The sequence below is a fragment of the Ranitomeya variabilis genome, chromosome 7 (genome assembly GCF_051348905.1).
Source record: "Ranitomeya variabilis isolate aRanVar5 chromosome 7, aRanVar5.hap1, whole genome shotgun sequence".
NCBI lineage: Eukaryota > Metazoa > Chordata > Amphibia > Anura > Dendrobatidae > Ranitomeya > Ranitomeya variabilis.
This window is the reverse complement of record NC_135238.1, coordinates 232,751,848-232,771,882: the sequence shown is the minus strand read 5'-3', so window position 1 is coordinate 232,771,882 and position 20,035 is coordinate 232,751,848. Positions and strand designations below refer to the sequence as shown.

The 20,035-nt window shown below is 44.8% G+C and overlaps 1 protein-coding gene and 1 long non-coding RNA gene across 3 annotated transcripts in view; one reads left to right on the top strand and one right to left on the bottom strand.

Moving 5' to 3' along the window:
• The window catches only part of LOC143784662 (uncharacterized), a 260,577-nt gene that overhangs the window by 87,038 nt on the left and 153,504 nt on the right, over positions 1-20,035 (top strand). The gene's annotated exons all lie outside the window — the stretch shown is intronic.
• The window catches only part of IHH (Indian hedgehog signaling molecule), a 75,452-nt gene that overhangs the window by 9,945 nt on the left and 45,472 nt on the right, over positions 1-20,035 (bottom strand). Inside the window, exons 2-4 of one of the 2 annotated variants that reach the window (XM_077273174.1) lie at positions 14,119-14,380; positions 11,384-11,546; positions 2,507-7,237 (exon numbers count right to left, since the gene is read on the bottom strand). In XM_077273174.1, the coding sequence (XP_077129289.1) occupies positions 7,018-7,237; positions 11,384-11,546; positions 14,119-14,380 (645 nt within the window). In that variant the 3' untranslated portion in view covers positions 2,507-7,017. Of the gene's footprint in view, positions 1-2,506; positions 7,238-11,383; positions 11,547-14,118; positions 14,381-20,035 lie in introns of those variants that run through there. The other variant, XM_077273173.1, reaches the window with a different exon arrangement.

Here is a 20,035-nt window from a genome sequence, read left to right as displayed (position 1 = left end):
GTGAGCTCCCTCTAGTGGTGGCTGCATTAATCTGTATGTAGTGATTTCCCTCTAGTGGTGGCTGTATAAATCTGTATGTAGAGCGCTCCCCCTAGTGATGACTGTATAAATCTGTATGTAGTGAGCTCCCTCTAGTGGTGGCCGTATAAATCTGTATGTAGTGATTTCCCTCTAGTGGTGGCTGTATAAATCTGTGTGTAGTGAGCTCCGCCTAGTGGTGGCTGTATAAATCTGTATGTAGTGAACTCCCTCTAGTGGTGGCTGTATAAATCTGTATGTAGTGAGCTCCCCCTAGTGGTGGCAGTATAATATGTAAGCAGTGGGCTCCTCCTAGTGGTGGCTATATATTCGGTATGTAGTGAGCTCCCTCTAGTGGTGGCCGTATAAATCTGTATGTAGTGACCTCCCTCTAGTGGTGGCTGTATAAATCTGTATGTTGTGAGCTCCCCCTAGTGGTGGCAGTACAATGTGTATGTAGTGAGCTCCCCCTAGTGGTGGCAATATAATCTGTACGTAGTGAGCTCCTCCTAGTGGTGGCAATATAATCTGTACGTAGTGAGCTCCCCCTAGTGGTGACTGTATAAATCTGTATGTAGTGAGCTCCCTCTAGTGGTGGCTGTATAATCTGTATGTAGTGATCTCCTCCTAGTGGTGGCCGTATAAATCTGTATGTAGTGAGCTCCTCTAGTGGTGGCTGTATAAATCTGTATGTAGTGAGCTCCCCCTAGTGGTGGCAATATAATCTGTATGTAGTGAGCTCCTCCTAGTGGTGACTATATAAACTTACTGAAAATTTGTCATCTTTGGATGCTGGAGGGGATGCAAATATTCAGGGTGGGGTGGGGAGGTTAACAACAACTGAAGGAAATATTGAAAGATGACAACTTCTAGAATCGATTACAGATATACAGTAACTAAACCTAGGAAAGTCCCCGGGCTCTTGTGACCGCGCTGTGTCCCGCGCGCTCCGTGTCCCATGGTCTGGCGCTCTCAGCGGCATTTCCTGCTCTGTCATTGAGTACCTGACCCACAGAGGCAATATGAAATCCCAGTAAGGGGTGTGGAGCAGGATGGGACCTGCCAGGACCAGCTCACTCCTGCACAGCGTCAGGAGAGCCTGTCTAATCATTAACCACTAATTGCTAAAAAAAAAATCCAGATATGCAAAAATCGGCTACATTTACAATCCCATTGTCTCAAGTGTACCGGATATGGCCCAACGTGACAACACTCACCTCTGTCACACTGCGCTAAGCTCTACTTAACCCTCGCCTGGGCAGAGCGGCCTGCGGGTCTATGGAAGGCTACATCTATGTATCCAGAGTCTGAATCCCAACGAGGTATAGCTGCAATACCCACGACAGCCACTGACAGGTGGTGGCGCTGTTTTTTTTGTTGTATTGCACTTCAGCTCCATTGAAGTTAATGAAGCTAAGCTGCAAAACCACATACAACCTATAGACATCTTGTCCAACTCCTTTACAATGCTCTCCTGATATTTAAGGACAGCCGCGACCTTCAGGCTGGAGGCCTCAGATGGACCTATATGAGGAGAAGCAGAATCCGAGCAGCACAGAGTGTTTCAGGATAGACTGAGAGGAAGGGGTGGGGTGCAATCACCCATCCCTTTATGTGGTGGGGCAACATGTTATTGAGTTGGTATTGATGGAAGATCACAGACTGAGTTACCCAGCAGCACAGAGTATTTCAGAGCAGTTCTTTGATCTCGTGTATTTGGCTGGTTCCCCATCTTGTGCACCCTGATGCTTGTAACTGAGAGATCAGGGATTATTTGGGGTCATATTGTACAACCCAAGGGAATGGAGCATAACAGTAGTGACTGATGGCGCCGATATTACCGACGTCCAGGATTTTCTGTCATTTGTAGTCTCAGCGGAAAACGCTTGTAACTCGTATGCAAGAGGGGGGCACTGAATACTGTCAAACACGGGGGTCTGTGAGCCGGGGGTCACCTAGCCCACCCCTGACCCAGGAGTCTGATTTCTTGCAATTTTGATGTTCCAAACCCCACTTGCTATTAGCGATATCTGGAACTGGTGGTCTCTGCTGTTTGTGAGGGGCACCGTTCATTCCATCACTGGTTCAGAGGTTTGGAAATCTTCAACCATCATGAACTGCAATCAGTTAGTTCCAGTATCCTGCTGCACTCTTAGGGGTGGGGGATACTCACAGCAGCTCCGATCCGGGGGTCTTCAGTAGAGCTGCCAGTCATCAACTTGTAACTGCACCTCCCCACACTGAACGTGCGGTATATCCCAGTGCTCCCAGTATTCCCATCATCTTTAGTGAGGGGGACCCAACCAACAGCAGCTCCTAGCTCAGCTTCTCAGACTCCCGGTCAGCAGATAATGGGGGACAGGTTAACTGCATTCATCCATAAAATGTGGCGTTCAGCTCCATCCCTGAATCTACAGGAACATTGCCTCATCACCTGCTGCAGAAATGTTTTCCTTCCCGAAATAACGAAGCGCGGCGCAGATTAGATTCTCACAGATCACTTTTATTTTAAATATATTGTACAATTTCACAGAAGCAAAATATACATTCTACAATCATCGTAGTACCAAAACCGACTGTACGGAAATAAAAAAATAGAAATCGCTTACAGTAATAAATTAGCTCTTTATGTAAATAGTTCAGTAAGTAGCTGCACCCCCTGCAGGTTCTTCTGTCGTCCCTTCGACAATCACTTAAAGTAGGACGGTCATGGAGATAAGTTATAGGGAACCTGTAGCCAGGATTTACCCTTCTAATCCGCCTTCACCATGCTGGATAACTTGGAAATAACTTTCCGAAGTTGAGAAAAACTACTGTAAAAACTTTTGTGTGTTTTTATGGACGGTCGCCCTCCGGTGTCTGCTGGGTGTATCCAGATACTGAAATAATCGGTACTGACCCAGCCCCTCTTGCTACAATGATCCCCCCAGATCTTACGTTTGTACAGTATAGCGGTGTGCGCTGTGTGTCCGCTGTGATCTGGGCAAAGAGACCAATCTTTTTCTGCGCTTGCGCCAAATATCCTGCACTTGCTCCGATTCTCTGATCACAGGATTAAAGTGGCCTGCGGATGATGGAGGCCGATAACAGAGGGCCTGGCAAAGTACTTTTCATCAGGATACCTGCAAAGTCCAGCAGACACTAGTGCACGGATTTGCACATTACTTGAGATTTTTTAAAACTACTTTTGTGTATGCAGCACTGCTGCAGAATAATAGCTGTAACTTTAGAATTTGTAGACTGTGGTGAAAGCAGTTTATAAGGATAAACCCTAATGACAGGTAACTTTTAGGCAGCTGTTCATAAAGACAACAACCATTGATATGTTTTATTAGGGTATTCTGATTTAATTGAAGGGGGCCGGAGGAGTTAAGGGGGTTTACAATGCGTTTTAGGCTACTGTCAGTGGTTCCATTGGGGCTTACATCTGGAGCCCTGCAAAATGGATTCGGACGTTTTGCTCTGAAGGAGACATTGACTGTAATGCTGCAGGCCCATTCGGACATTTTTGGCATTTTGTGACTATTTAAGGTGGGCACTAAGACGTGGTTGACTACGGCTTGGTGCCTGTCTTAAATAGACGGATACTGCCAAAAATGATGTCCAACAGAGCACAATGTGCCACCATTTACATAATTACTGTCAATGGCCCCTTCAGAACAAACGTCGAAATCCAGTTTACCAGGGCATGAGATATGAGCCCCAATGGAGCCACTGATCGTAGCTTAAAATGCAGCAGCAGACCCCTTTAAAGTGAACCAGTCCTGTTGAAAATGATGTCTGATCTATAGGTAGGATATTATAAGTAGGAGGAGCTGATCAGAGTGATATACATTTATTTGTGGGAAACGTTCCTGCATGACATGTACTTTATTAATAGACAGCCCTGCTGTTTGTATGCAGAGGAGTCCAGTGGGCGGTCCTACTCAGTGATGGATATCTCTGGGTGTACAGTCATACAGGGAAGACTGGCAATCACTGGGAAGGACCGCCCACTGGACTCCTCTGCATGCAAACAGCAGGGATTTCACTGATCCTTTCCTACAAACCTACTTATCATTGTGCTTCTTCTCCCGCTTTGTACCATGCTGTGCACAGATCGGACTGCAGGTACAATGTGACAGGTTCCTTTTATGCTTTCCATGTGCAAATTCAAAATCTGCAAGCGGGCCCCCAAAGTGTCCCACAATGTCTAGTACCGACCTCTTCGTATTTGGCAGAGAGGTATTCAGGACTTCCTGCAAGGCTCTGGCCTGACAGCATCTCGTGCCCCTTTTTTAAGTTTAGCTTCTCATTTAGGGTTGCCCACTTGGGACCCCAATCTAAATCAGAGCAAAAGGCAACTCCCACTCTAGAGGACCGAGTGTTCCCTGTACTACATGGTCGAATACTCAGTGACCAGCGAGTAATTCTACCTTTCCCATACAGAAATGTACGGCTGATCAGATAATCTCTGCCGTGGCCATCTGTAGAGAAGGGGTCGCCTTAATAGGACCACCGCTACAATGAAATATTTTATATTATGTGCTGATGAAAACAAGGACATGAAAGAGTGAATGGTTCACGGTCTATGATCTGCCTGTGCCGCAAGATACAATGGAACCCAAAAAATAGTTGAAGAGTTGGATACATTTCTCTGCCAGAAGTGGACACTTTGTTACCAGTGACCCAGTATTTACAGACGTAGTGAGGGGGACTGGAAAGTGTGTGAAGAGGGGGTATAGGTGGTCACGGGGGAGCAATGGAGGATCTATAATATGAGGGGGGATACCTTTTATATTTTGCTAAGGAGCCCTCTCTACTTAATGCGTGAGGATTGACAGACCTGCGCCACGACCAGTCCGATGACTACAGAAGAGACTGACGTAAACTTGAGAACTAGGATCAGTAATGCCCTTTCCTCAGAGTCTCACAGTTTATTATTTAAGTGCTACATGATATATGATTAGCGCTCAGTTTAGCGTCTTAAGTCAGATCCTTTTCTAGGATGTACCATACAAGTCTAAAATGTGGGGAATCCTAGAGGTTCCCTTTTTGCTGTCAGACTTCGGCACAATGGGGGGCTTTCTATCGTGCACCCACCACAATGGTGTAGCATCCATCCCCTGGCGACAGTAACACTAATGTGACACGAAAAATGAAGCCTCACACGGAGCACTGTGTAAAGTTTCTGCAGCTCAGGTGCTCTGCAATGGACCTGCCACAGACCTGCTTCCTAAAGTGCCAATGACCCCATACAGTGCTCTATCCTCAGGTGCTCCCAAATTGCCTACTGAAAGTGCCACAGTGGAGCCTCCCATATTCCCGGAGCCTGCGCTCACCTTCCCTGCTGGCTTTTCATGAAGACCTCCTCATGTCATGATGATCCATCATGGACCTTATTTACCCTATGCTTAAAGTGGCACTGAGTTGGGGTCTCAACACTGGACTTCGACCTCTCAGATACGTATAGCGCATCCTATAGATGACCTTTTAAAACTTTGCTAAACTTTTACTAATCTTTTGGTATATTGTAGCCCAGGGGTTGAGACACCCACCGAACGCTCAAACCACAGGTCAGTAGTTTACAGGCTCGATAGAAACGTTTTGAGTCCATGCACCACTATGTGTGTGCTTGTCCATGAGCAGGCAACTTCTGCCCTTTGGTCTGAGTAAGGCTACTTTCACACATCAGGTTTTCAGTGTCAGGCTAAATCCGGCTAATTTTCAAAAAAACGGATCAGGCGAATGTTGCCGCCGGATCAGGTTTTTTTTCCCATAGACTTGTATTACTGTCGCATTGCACCGGATGACATTGCGTTTCGTCCATTTTTCACCGCTTCCGGTTTCTTGAAAAAACGTCCATTGCAACGTTTTTTGTCTCCGGCGAAAAAGCCTCAAGCGCCGGATCCAGCGCCTCCGGCTGTTTGCTACAATGAAAGCCTATGGGAGCCGGAAGGTGCCGGATCCGGAAAAAGGCGGATCCGGCGGCCTGATCCGGTTTTTTAAACTGAGCGTGCTGCAATTTTTTTTTATCCAATAATCTAGATAGGCTAGCCGGATCCATCAAAAAAACGGATCCGTCGCATCAGTTTTTCAAAATCTGCACCGGATCCAGTTTTTCCAACATTCGCCGGATTTAGCCTGACACTGAAAACCTGATGTGTGAAAGTAGCCTAACTGCTGCTCTCAGGATCCCGACCTCCACTGATCTATAGGGATTTTTAGAGGCTACAATATATTAAAAGATTAATAAAAGTTACAAGTTAAGTATTTTTTTCATTACCATTCTATCAATTCTCATGAATCCAGTAAATGAATGGGAATTGTTCATTATAATATTTTTTAAAGTAATTATTATTGCACTAACCCCATATATGGAATTTTTATCTTAAAAGAAAAAAAAAATATATGCAACAAAAAAATAATTTATATCTGTTAATTCAGCTTGTGATCCTTGTTTTAATCAGCACGTAATATGCCCATTCTAAATAACATTTCTACCTTTTTAAAATGCCCTCTTTTGCAAGATGAACGTGACAGTTGCTTAAAAAAACTCAAGTCCTTCACAATACAACTAGAAGCTGCTTCATTGTACCATTTACATCTAATATCTTTTGTTTTGTTACAAGTGAATTAGACGAGTTCAGCAACACTGATGAATATTCTACAATAGCTCAGCAGTGTATTTCTTAGAAATGACTGGCCCTGTATATAGTATAACTTAACATATATTATTACGCTCATTTTCATTAGTCGATCAGTTATGCTTTGCTTTTTATCATCCTTTGTATTTTCTCACATCTCCAGTGATTTATTTTTCTTTTATTCCCTTATTTCTATAAACATTTTGTTCCTTGTCTCCTAGGTTTGTGCTTATTTAGGGCCCTTTGGGGTGCCCATGGCGGTGCCCTGGGTTTAGGAGGTACTGTCTTCCAGTTCACTAGCGTCTCATCTCCATTTCTTTGCACTATTCCACCATTGACTTTCTCTTGTTTGTCAATCAGTATCTTTCCTTCTTCAGTTCTCCTTCGTCACCCTTCCTTTTCCTTCCTTCCTTCCCTTCCTTGAGGCTTTGTCACTTGCATTTTTTCCTTCATTTTTCCTTTTCTTTACTTTTTTCTCTTCACCTCCTGGAGTTTTCCTTTTCTTTTCCTTTCTATATTTTCTTTCCCCTTTTTTCTTCTTCTTGTTTAGTCCTTTGAAGCTGGTAGATCCTAATTCTTCACCTCCATGTGACCTGAAAGAAAATAAAAAGGACATTAATGGCTATGCCTCCATGCAGACCTATAATACCCTTAAAGTTCCCCATAACTAGATTTAAATGCATTACATTTTTACAATTTACTCTTCCTTTCAATAATATTATTTGAAAGTATGGTTGATCTACGGGCATTAGGACAAACTTACAGGCCCATGACCAATGAATGCCTACTGCCTTTGGAATTCCATAGAGGAAGGCTGTAAGCACAAAATGAATGTTTAAATCAAGCATAGGTGCTCGGTGCACCCTTGGTGTGGCCATGGCCAAACTGTTAAGAGCACTTTCCACCTACTTGTTTCCATTAATTTTTTTGCCATTCTCTGGCTCCTGTAAAGCCAGAGCTGTCAATCAAGAAAGAGGAGGCTCAGACAGATGGCAAACAAGTAGGTTGGAATGTGCACTACACTGTTTGTGCACCAAAGGCTCGTGCTTGGTTTGAACAGTCATTTTGTGTTGACAGACTTTTTTTTTTTTTTTTAAATACTAAAGGGAATCTTTCACCAGGTTTTTATACCCTATCTGAGAGCAGTATGGTGTAGGGGCAGAGACCTTGATTCCAGTGATGTCACTTAATGGGCTGCTTGCTGCAGGATTGACAAAACAGTTTTCTCTGCTTCAGATCTACCAGTTCTGAATGATGAGCTCTGCAATGCGCATAGGCATAAAACTGCCCCATCAGTAGTGGTGTGGTGCAGGCTTATATACTCAAGAATATGGAGGACTACATGACTGCAGGTTTACTAGTCCTATAGTGATAATCTCCTGCTAATAAAACTGAGATTTTATCAAAACTACAGCAAGCAGCTCAGTAAGTGACTCACTGGTGGAATCAGGGCTTCTGTCTCTACATTATGCTGCTCTCAGATTAGGTGGCAAAAACCAAGTGACAGATTCCTTTTAAGGAGACCTTGTATGGTCTCCATTGCTTTACAGCTTTGATCTTGTAGTCTCTGCAGTGCTGTAAGGGCTAGACCTTGTATGGTCTCAAGTGCTTTGAAGCATAGACCTTTTTATAGTCTCTTAGGACAAAAAACGTAGACCTTGTATAGTCTACAGTACTATGAAGCATAGACTTTGTATAGTCTCCAGTTCTTTGAAGCTTAGACCTTGTATGGACTCCAGTGCTATGAAGCTTAGACCTTGTATAGTTCTCAGTGTTAAAGGGTTAGACCTTGTATGGTCTCCAGTGCTATGAAGCTTACACCTTGTATGGCCTCCAGTGCTATGAAGCTTAGACCTTGTATGGTCTCGAGTGCTATGAAGCTTAGACCTTGTGTAGTCTCGAGTGCTATGAAGGTTAGACCTTGTACGGTCTCTAGTGCTATGAAGCTTAAACCTTGTATGGTCTCGAGTGCTATGAAGCTTAGACCTTGTAAGGTCTCGAGTGCTATGAAGCTTAGACCTTGTATGGTCTCTAGTGCTATGAAGCTTAGACCTTGTATGGTCTCTAGTGCTATGAAGCTTAGACCTTGTACGGTCTCGAGTGCTATGAAGCTTAGACCTTGTACAGTCTCCAGTGCTATGAAGCTTAGACCTTGTACGGTCTCTAGTGCTATGAAGCTTAGACCTTGTGTAGTCTCGAGTGCTATGAAGCTTAGACCTTGTAAGGTCTCAAGTGCTATGAAGCTTAGATCTTGTACAGTCTCCAGTGCTATGAAGCTTAGACCTTGTATGGTCTCTAGTGCTATGAAGCTTAGACCTTGTGTAGTCTCGAGTGCTATGAAGCTTAGACCTTGTAAGGTCTCAAGTGCTATGAAGCTTAGATCTTGTACAGTCTCCAGTGCTATGAAGCTTAGACCTTGTATGGTCTCTAGTGCTATGAAGCTTAGACCTTGTGTAGTCTCGAGTGCTATGAAGCTTAGACCTTGTAAGGTCTCAAGTGCTATGAAGCTTAGATCTTGTACAGTCTCCAGTGCTATGAAGCTTAGACCTTGTATGGTCTCTAGTGCTATGAAGCTTAGACTTTGTATGGACTCTAGTTGGAAGAAGCTTAGATCTTATATAGTCTCCAGTGTGTACTAGAAGCTTAGACCAAGGGTCAGCAATGTGCAGGACTTCAGCTGTTGTGAAACTATAACTCCCAGCATGCTCTGCCAGCATGGTTGTCAGTGTATGCTGTGAGTTATGTATCACAAAACCTGTAGTGCTGCAGGTCGCTGACTCTTGGCTTAGAATTTGTATGGTCACCACCAGTGCTATGAAATCGTGGTCTCATTAATGACTAGCAATTGTTGCAGCTTTCTTGCTATAACAAATTTCACTTAATATAGCCAGTGTTAGCGGTTACAGACAGTGATGTAGCAGAGCCGGTTATGTCAGCACTTAAGACGTAAATGGACAATTTACACATTGCACTTTCTTGTTGGCTTATGTGAAGCAGCGTGTGTGCATCAGTCTCATCCAATATTCCAAGGAGCCCTGAGCCTCAGTAACATCACAACGTTCCAATGACTTGGAGCTGGACAGATGGACCTGGTGCAGAGGGTGTATTGCATAATGAAGGCACAGTCTCTAGGACAATGATTTGCAGACTACAGCTCTCCAAATGTTGTAAAAGTACAACTCCCACCATGCCCTGCTTTATGCAGGCTATCAGGATGAGCTGGGAGTTGTAGTTTGCTGGAGACTCGCAGGTTGGAAATCGCCACTTTAGAACAATATTATTTGGTATTTAATATGCTACAACATGTAACAAATCTGGTGCACCCCATGGTCCAATCTGCATTATAACTGCGGCGCATTTGCCATAGTAAATCTCCTCCACATCCATATCAACATTCGCCCCTGAATTCTGGCAGCTGAACTGATGTGTGTATGTGCACGTTCATACTGATGGGGATTTGGATCAACATCATGGGCAGCACGGTGGCTCAGTGGTTAGCACTGCATTGTGGCTCAGTGGTTAGCACTGCACTATATATGGGGCAGCATGGTGGCTCAGTGGATGGTACTACTAGCTATAGGGCAGCACGGTAGCTCAGTGGTTAGGACTACTATATATAGGGCAGCACTGTGGCTCAGTGGTTAGCACTGTACTATATGTAGGGCAGCATGGTGGCTCAGTGGTTAGGACTACTATATATAGGGCAGCACGTTGGCTCAGTGGTTAGGACTGTACTATATATAGGGCAGCACGGTGCCTCAGTGGTTAGCACTGTACTATATGTAGGGCAGCATGGTGGCTCAGTGACTAGCTCTACAGCCTTGCACCACTGGGGCCCTGGGCTCAAATCCCACCTAGGACAACATCTACATGGAGCTTGTACGTTCTTGCGTGGGTTTCCTCCGGGTTCTCCGCTTCCCTCAAACACTCTAAAGACATATTGATAGGGAATTTAGATTGTGAGCCCCAATGGGGACAGCGATGATGATGTCTGTTAAGCGCTGTGGAATTAATGGTGCTGTATAAGTGAGTAAAAGAAATAAATAAACATGGCGTCTCGAGTGCAGTTTGATTGCACAGGCAGGAAGTGTTGTCATGGGGAAAGAAGAACAGAGATCATTGGGATTGTTGCATTTTTTCTGAACATAAAATAACAGCCAGATGTATTGTCAGTAAGTCTCCATTATTAGTTTTTCCTGACACTAAGAAGCAATGCCGCTTTACATGATTGACAGGGGAATGGACCCATACAGATTCTTGGTGCTCGGAGGAGAATGTGATGTTTTTATTTAAATGGCGCTACTTTGTAACAGTCTTTCTTTTGAAGCAATACTAACACAATACTTTTCTGTTTCATCTCCCCTCTTGGGTGATAATTTTGGAGAAAGCAGAGGATTTGTCTCTAGCTGGGGGGGGTCTTGCTCTCAGTGAACCTGACATAAAACAAAGTTATCCGTTATCCCAGCCCCTTTAATTAAGCCAAGTCCCAACTCTGTATATGGGGAAACCAAGGTGTGAAATTCATCTGCTTCACTTCCATATTTCTGTAAGACTAACCCAGGAAGTGTCCTTGACAACTAAACACATAGACAAGAGTTGTCTTCTGTTGTCAGGCATTTCTAGGTGTGGTGTCCCTTTAAATTGACCTATATTCTACATGTTGCATAAAGTGACCAGTGAACCTATGTATCATGGCTCTGGGAATTCTATGACTCTATCAGACCACCCACTGGCATTACCTTAGGTGGTTGTCCCACGGGTTGTTGCCCCCTTCAGCTTCCACGTCTGCAGCCCCCTGTGTCCTCCACACAGAGTGCGGATCTTGGGCTTCTCCAGCTCTGCTTTTGTCAATGAACGACTTCCTGCCACGATCCTGAGGGGCAATCGGTGGATTTCTGGGGTCTGCCGAGAAAACACAAAGAGTGCCATAAACCCCACACAGTCAGCTGACCGTAACCAGAAGTATATAAAGACAGTGAAACAAATGATACTTACCAAGGCAAAGGGGACCATCTTCTACCATGAACCCCTGTGACGAGCACCATTCCAAAAAAAGCCCCCCAAAAACAGATGGACAACCCAAGAAGAGAGAAGAGGACCTTTCCTGCATCCCATAGCACTTGTCATTCATACAGCGGACTGTCAGCTCTCGCAGAAACCATCAGTATTACAGACCGAGTTCTAACATATTTCCTTTCAACAAATTGTTACATTTTTGCCAAATATTTCGATTTTCTCCACTTTTCTCGTTGGCAGAATTCTTTAGATTTTCTACGTAAAAACACAGCAGTAGCGCAGGTTGCCAATATTCACCTCCGGCTGCACGACGGCCCGGTGTCAAGCCCCGGGGGGTAAAGCGCATTGTGCAAACATCTCGAATGGTCTAGTGAGCTATGTACAAGCTCTGCCAGATCAAACTGCAAATATTTGCCGGGAATGTTTGTTTTTTAATTTTACAAAGGAAATCTCGAGGCAAATGGGCTTTAAAAAACCGAGTAAGTGAGGCAAGGTAATGAGAAAACGTGTAATAACAGGGCTGCCACGGAGAATGCTGCCGAGAGAGCTGCTGCCCTTAGGAATTTCAGTGACGCTCTTTTGGTTTCCGTATTTCATGTAGTGTCGGAAATACTTGGCACAAATCCTAAAGATATAGAGGATTGTCACAACGTTCTATGTTGCCATCACGTGTCGATGCAAATGATCATATACATGTATATGAAATGCATTGTGTAAATTGCAGTACCACTCATGACCACCAGGGCACAGCCTTTACAGCTGAGCACATATAGCGCCCTGCAGCTCGAGGCCTAATCTAGGGCAGGATTTGGATGCGCTGTATGATTGTCACATGCTGAATGGCGCTGATAGAATTTTTGCAAGAACTTGTAATTTTTACAAATTCTCCTACGTATTGTACAGTGTTTTTTTTTTTTTTTTTTTCTTTTTATGCCATATACATATTTCCAAAAAGGGACTTTAAAGTCACACCTGCATTGACCGTGCGTTTCCAAAATTGCACAGTATAAATTCTGCAGTTCCATTTATGACCACTGGGGCACAACTTTTACAACTCGCATAATTCACACTTTTATTGCTGTTTGTCACCCATCTAGTGCAGGACCCTGGTAGACAGAAAAACTTTTTTTTTTAACCCTATCATAGCTCCAAATCCTTCTATATATTATTCCATACATGTTTGAACATTTCCTGTTTGTACCCAATATTCCAGGCAAAAAAAGCGCCTTCTTTTAGTTTTGCGCAGCTATTCTCCTTGCATTTCGATGTGGCTGCAGAGAACTTTTTTTTTATGTAACTCCCTCCGGCATCTTTTATTTTTAGCGCATTTCCAATTAGAGCATGTTTTGATTTACTAGTCCTCCAAAGATGAGTGCAGTATTGATTGCTTATTGATCTCCTATTCTAAGAGGAAAGGGAGATATAGCAAGACATTCTGCAACCGGGATCAATAGCAGATAAACAACTTCATCTGATGGCTGGTACAGTATCGGGAAGGGATCAAGAAGAGACCTCACTTGATTTGCTGAGCAATGAAAGTGTCTCGTCAGACATACTGGATGCCATTCATTCTGCTTCATGTCCATTTTCCATAAAAACCTCTATCCAAAGTAAAGGATAGACATCTCCACAACACTATTATTCTACGAGGACAGTTTGCATCAGAGAGCTTGTCCATTTACAGCGGCTCCTTGAAGGGCACATCAACTATAGGAAAATCTAGAATCCGCGGTGATCAGCCGTGATCTGGCAGCAAGTGTTACTTTTCTTGCAGCGCCACCACAGAAAAAAGGAAGCATTACATAGTGCAAGTCCTCCAGGCAGAAAGAATGCTCGTCTTGTTCTGCTCTGCCTGATAGATAAGGGTCCTAAACTTTATTATCTCACAAAGTTTATATAAAGGAATTAAAGTTGTTTTCCTAAAGTAAAATTAATAAATAAAATGCTTTGTCATGGCCACTATCGGTCTCCATCCAACTGCCCAATTAATTCTCTCATAAGACAGTTTCTTAGAAGAGAAACGTCTGGAAAGATAATGAAGTGGCAGAGTCTTGCAAGGGTTAATGCTAACATGAGCTAGAACCACAGGTGGCAGTAGAGGTTAATCTCAATGGTGCTGAGAACCAAAGATAACAGTTCTGTTCTTAGCACTCAGATCCGGTGAGATATATACTGGTACTAAAATTCTGGCCACCACTAGGGGGAGCTATTTGTATATGTAGTTATACTCCAAAAGAGCTGCATTGAGCTCCCCCTAGTGGTTAATGTTGGTAAACGCTACGACAACATGACTGAAAGGAGAGGGGGCAATTTGGTGCTTGGTTCTATAGCGCCAAGGCCCCTATAAGTGTTGTGTTGTGATATACAGACTCTGAACACAGCTGTGTTATATAGAGGTCAGACTAGATGCTGGACACGTATGCTATGAGGTGTCATCATATAGAAGCCGTGTTCTTACCTGACTTGACAGAGCAGTGGATATGCGCTTTGGATTCATAGTACACCCAGTCAAATCCAGCCTCCACGGCCAGCCGTGCCAGCATCCCATATTTATTCCGGTCCCTATCCGAGGTGGTGATGTCCACCGCTCGCCCCTCATAATGTAAGGATTCATCAGAATGATGGCCGTCCTCATCCCAGCCCTCAGTCACTCGCAGCTTAATGCCCGGCCATTGGTTCATGACAGAGATGGCCAACGAGTTTAGACGGTCTTTGCAGCGCTGGAAAAGAAGAAAAAAAGAAACAAGATATGAACTTCAAGGCACACCAAAAACCTAAACTCAAAAGGTATTTACACAATTGAATGACATTTTACGCTAATGTAGTGGAAGCTGATGTAGAACTACAACTCCCAGCATGCCTTGAGAGTCGATGGGAGTTGTAGTTTTGCTGTAGAGCCGCTCATTGTAGATTATTGCTCTGTGTATGAAATGAAAAAAAAAAAATGAAACTTTGCAAATAGTCACGATCAAAAGAATGTTCTGCCACTTTGTATGCAGCTCCTATGTGTCTCCATGGTTACAGACTACAATTGAACCCTGTGCAGTCTGATCTCGCAGTCATCTGCTAGTCTTCATCTATTGCCCTTAGTAGAGTTGGTGCAAATCGATTTACATGTCCTATTCCATCAACCATGACAATGGTCTGTAGCCGCCAGACTGGAGAGGGGGTCCCGCCTCTTACCTGGTGGGGTCCGCAGCTCTTCTTTTGATTAGATGGTCTAGCGTGACATCACGAGTGCGTCAAATCGCAATGATGATGTCGCACCAGGCTGACTAATCAAAAGACGAGCCGAGCAAGTAAGAGGCGGGACCCCCTCTCCAGTGTGGCAGGTACAGACCATTATCGTGGCCGATGGAATAGGACGTGCAAATCAGTTTGCACCAAGTCTTGTCTGCAAAGTCCAATAAGAAGAGGCAGAAGAGTATCACATGTCTGCAGGATCAGACTACACAGGGTTTATTTATAGTCTGTAACCATGGAGACACATAGGCCTGTAACCATGGAGACACATAGTAGCTGTGTACTGAAACCAGTAGGAGAATTTCATTCAAGACTATTTGCGAAGTGGCTTCATTTTTATTTTAGATCTTGTAGAGCAATGAAAGCACAAGAAAATATTCTATGCACGTTGGTTCCATAATGTAGATTAGTTTCTACATGTTGCCGTTTCCCACTCTGTATATGGGCTCGATGGCCCGTGAGGTTCACATTCCCAATCCTCGAAATCTCACCCTATGCTCCCTGATGGCCCGTGAGGTCCACATTCCCCATCCTCGAAATCTCACCCTATGCTCCCTGATGGCCCGTGAGGTCCACATTCCCCATTCTCGAAATCTCACCCTATACTCCCTGATGGCCCATGAGGTCCACATTCCCAATCCTCAAAATCTCACCCTATGCTCCCTGATGGCCCGTGAGGTACACATTCCCCATTCTCAAAATCTCACCCTATGCTCCCTGATGGCCCGTGAGGTCCACATTCCCCATCCTCGAAATATCACCCTATTCTCCCTGATGACTCGTGAGATCCACATTCCCCATCCTCGAAATCTCACCATATGCTCTCTGATGGCCCGTGAGGTCCACATTCCCCATCCTCGAAATCTCACCCTATGCTCCCTGATGGCCCGTGAGGTACACATTCCCCATTCTCAAAATCTCACCCTATGCTCCCTGATGGCCCGTGAGGTCCACATTCCCCATCCTCGAAATATCACCCTATTCTCCCTGATGACTCGTGAGATCCACATTCCCCATCCTCGAAATCTCACCCTATGCTCTCTGATGGCCCGTGAGGTCCACATTCCCCATCCTCGAAATATCAGCCTGTGCTCCCTGATGGCCCAATGAGGTCCACATTCCCCATCCTCGAAATCTCAGCCTGTGCTCCCTGATGGCCAGTGAGGTCCACATTCCCCATCCTCGAAATCTCACCCTTTGCTCCCTGATGGCCAGTGAGGTCCACATTCCGAATCCTAGAAATCTCACCCTATGCTCCCAGATGGCCAGTGAGGTCCACATTCCCCATTCTCAAAATCTCACCCTATGCTCCCTGATGGCCCGTGATGTCCACATTCCCCATCCTCGAAATCTCACCCTATGCTCTCTGATGGCCCGTGAGGTCCACATTCCCCAACCTCGAAATCTCAGCCTGTGCTCCCTGATGGCCCAATGAGGTCCACATTCCCCATCCTCGAGATCTCAGCCTGTGCTCCCTGATGGCCCATAAGGTCCACATTCCCCATCCTCAAAATCTCACCCTATGCTCCCTGATGGCCGGTGAGGTCCACATTCCCCATCGTCGAAATCTCAGCCTGTGCTCCCTGCATGTTGAAGGTCTAGGAGGCTCAACCACATTCAGTATGAGAGAATCAGGGATTGGGCTCGTGGGTCCCGGTCTTCTGACACAGTTTGACTGCGTAAACCCAGTGGAACATGAGTGGTTCAGTCCTAGCGCACAGACAGCGCCAGTCTACATGCACCCCGGCCCGTAGTGCACATGTCTCCCTTCAACCCCTGGACTTGGCCTTCACCCACAAACCAAGTCCTAGTCTCAAAGTGAAGTTCTTCTTTAATAATGGATGTTGTGATTAACTGCTTAAGAGACCACATCACACTCTGCGCGAGGTCCAGAGGATGGTGCTGTCCTTCAGAAAGGGACCGAACTAGCATCAGAATGGTCTCCTTGGTCATTACTGGGGTATCAAAGCATCGTCCGTTACTACAGTGGGCTGCCGCCAAGTCTCTGGGGGAATATACCCTTTATGCTTTACTTTGATGTGCAGCACACCATTTACTTAAGTGAGGGGTACTCTGCTCAGAAATATTTTAGAAATTTGGCTCTAAAATATTTGTGCCATATTTTGTGTTCTGCTCTTTGCATTAATCCTTCCCATATGGCCTCGTACAAGTGGGTGTGGAGGAAACCATAGCGGATCCTCTGGTAATAGACAAGGCATGAAGCCACTGCTAATGTCCGGATCGTGGGGTTCACAGTGACATAGATGCCCAATGTATTGGTTACTGATCCCGCACTTCTAGCTTCCACTTGGTCCAAGCAGAAGACCCCAACAATCTGCTGGACAACCGCTATGTACATGCTCAATCAAAGCTTCAGGGGATTTATTAGACAGGGTGATCCCATCCAGGACCCCATTATTATGCACAATGCTCTAAATAGTTTATTACATATTTCCTGTTGGAATGAAGCTTCACCGTCATTATTAGCGGATCAGTGGGGGTCTCATCTGTGGGCTTTACGGATGCCCCTTGTGATGCCCGGAGAATGGCTCATACACGGCCTGGTATAACTATTCCCAGTCTTCTCCTGCCCGGTATACCACAGGTATTCACTACGTTCTCATACCAAGTGATGTCATCCATATGCTCGGCTTCAAAGACAATGGGAGAGCTGCGCCCGCTCCTGCCCACAGACACATGGGATCAGATGTTACAGTAAGCCATGGGCACGGTGACTTCTCATGGCTTCTGCCAGGTGCACGGTGCTGAGACTTGTCCTGCCGCTGTGCCTACACCTGGACACCACCTGCAGAAGTCTCTGGTTTAAAGAGCCAGTTGCTGGATCTACATATTAGACGTCTAGGAGTCTAAACCAGGCAGGACAGGATGACCATAGTATGCTTGATGACCTCCCTCGTCTCCCCCCAACCTCTACAGTTGTATTTTAGCCTCTGAATCCTTAAGTTCTTGGGGAGATTACCTGTCACTAATGAGTCTGGCAGCTGCTTTCTGTCCTATTCTCACTAAGAACACATGCACAACCGGCCAACCTGAGCATGCATGTGTGTTAGGGAGATATCAGTGGAACCAGAGGTTTGCCAACTGCTATATAATGTGTATCTCCAGCCTTATAGCAGCCACATTTCAGCAATCCAGTGACCATGGGCCGTCTCCATTCTTAGAAGGGGTTGTCTAGATGGAACATCCCCTTTAGGAGGCATAATCATACACATTATGGCCATCTATCGGGCCCTATAGATTGTACAGAACCATAGAAGGGGCATCTGTACAGGGGTCCACAGATGAGAGGGTCACTGTCACCTGGAAAGAACCATGAGTGGATCAGAGCTCCATAGGAAGCTATTGGAGGTTATTCCAAACGCTTCTTGGTGTTCTGGACCCCAGGAAAATCTATCAGACACTTCATCATGCTTTGGTCCCTGACCTAAACGATTCATGTGACTATGTCCCACTCTATAGGATTCATGTATAGGGCAAAAACCTCCTGATCTCATGTGTTCCCTGAGCCCCCAGAAACAGGAGGGTCCTGGTTGAGCCAGATACCGCTGTGCCCACCATAGTTAGAGCCTGCCCCTCCATATACTCTCCGCACAATGCTGTCAGGATGGAGAGATCGTCTCTAATAGATTGTTTTATCTCCCTCCTGGGACGGGTGGTCAGTGCCAGCATCAGGCTGTCTGCCCGCACACAGCTACACTTATAAAATATGGATGCCTCATTAATGTTTCATGCCATGCGGTAATGTTTACAAACCTGGAGGTGCCAATGAGCTGAGCAAGACTAGAAACACAAGCGGCTTCCACCAGTCCCCAGCGCGTGGCCGCACCAGTCACACTACAAGTCCCAGGACGCCATGTGACACACATGACCTCTGCACCTTCCCATATCGCAGTCCTGATACATTGTAACAATCATAAGCTTCAATGTATCATGGTTGATACATGCTCTGTACTGTGGGGGTATGTTCACCTCTAGCTTTTTTAATGTGTTTCTTTTCTACATGAATAATGCAAACTATGGACAGAAAATCCCATTTTTTTACATGATGTTGATGCATTTTTTGTGGTGCTAAGCCATTTTAATCTCAATGGAGAAAAACGGCCTTAAAAACACTAGAAGAATTGTTATTGACGTTTTAAACAAATAACAGTGGTGCTGTATATGGCAACAGGTGTACTATATACATCTATACCATGGCACGTATAATATATGTATATACATCATGGTAGGTGTACTATATATAGTTGGGGGGATATATTATATACATGTGGCAGGTGTTCTATATATATTATATACTGGCAGGTATATATGGCAGCAGGTGGCCTATACATAATGGCAGGTATATTATATATGGCAGCAGGTGTACTGTATATATCTACATTATGGCAGGAGTCCTATATATAACGGCAGGTATATTATATATGACAGCAGGTGTCCTATACATAATGGCAGGTATATTATATATGACAGCAGGTGTACTGTATATATCTACATTATGGCAGGAGTCCTATATATAATGGCAGGTATATTTTATGTATGGCAGCAGGAGTCCTATATATAATGGCAGGTATATTATATATGGCAGCAGGAGTCCTTGATATAATGGCAGGTATATTATATATGACAGCAGGTGTACTGTATATATCTACATTATGGCAGGAGTCCTATATATAATGGCAGGTATATTATATATGGCAGCAGGAGTCCTATATATAATGGCAGGTATATTATATATGGCAGCAGGTGTACTGTATATATCTACATTATGGCAGGAGTCCTATATATAATGGCAGGTATATTATATATGGCAGCAGGTGTCCTATATATAATGGCAGGTATATATGGCAGCAGGTGTCCTATATACACTCACCGGCCACTTTATTAGGTACACCATGCTAGTAACGGGTTGGACCCCTTTTGCCTTCAGAACTGCCTCAATTCTTCGTGGCATAGATTCAACAAGGTGCTGGAAGCATTCCTCAGAGATTTTGGTCCATATTGACATGATGGCATCACACAGTTGCCGCAGATTTGTCGGCTGCACATCCCAAAGATGCTCCATACAAGGCAGGATGGATCCATGCTTTCATGTTGTTTACGCCAAATTCTGA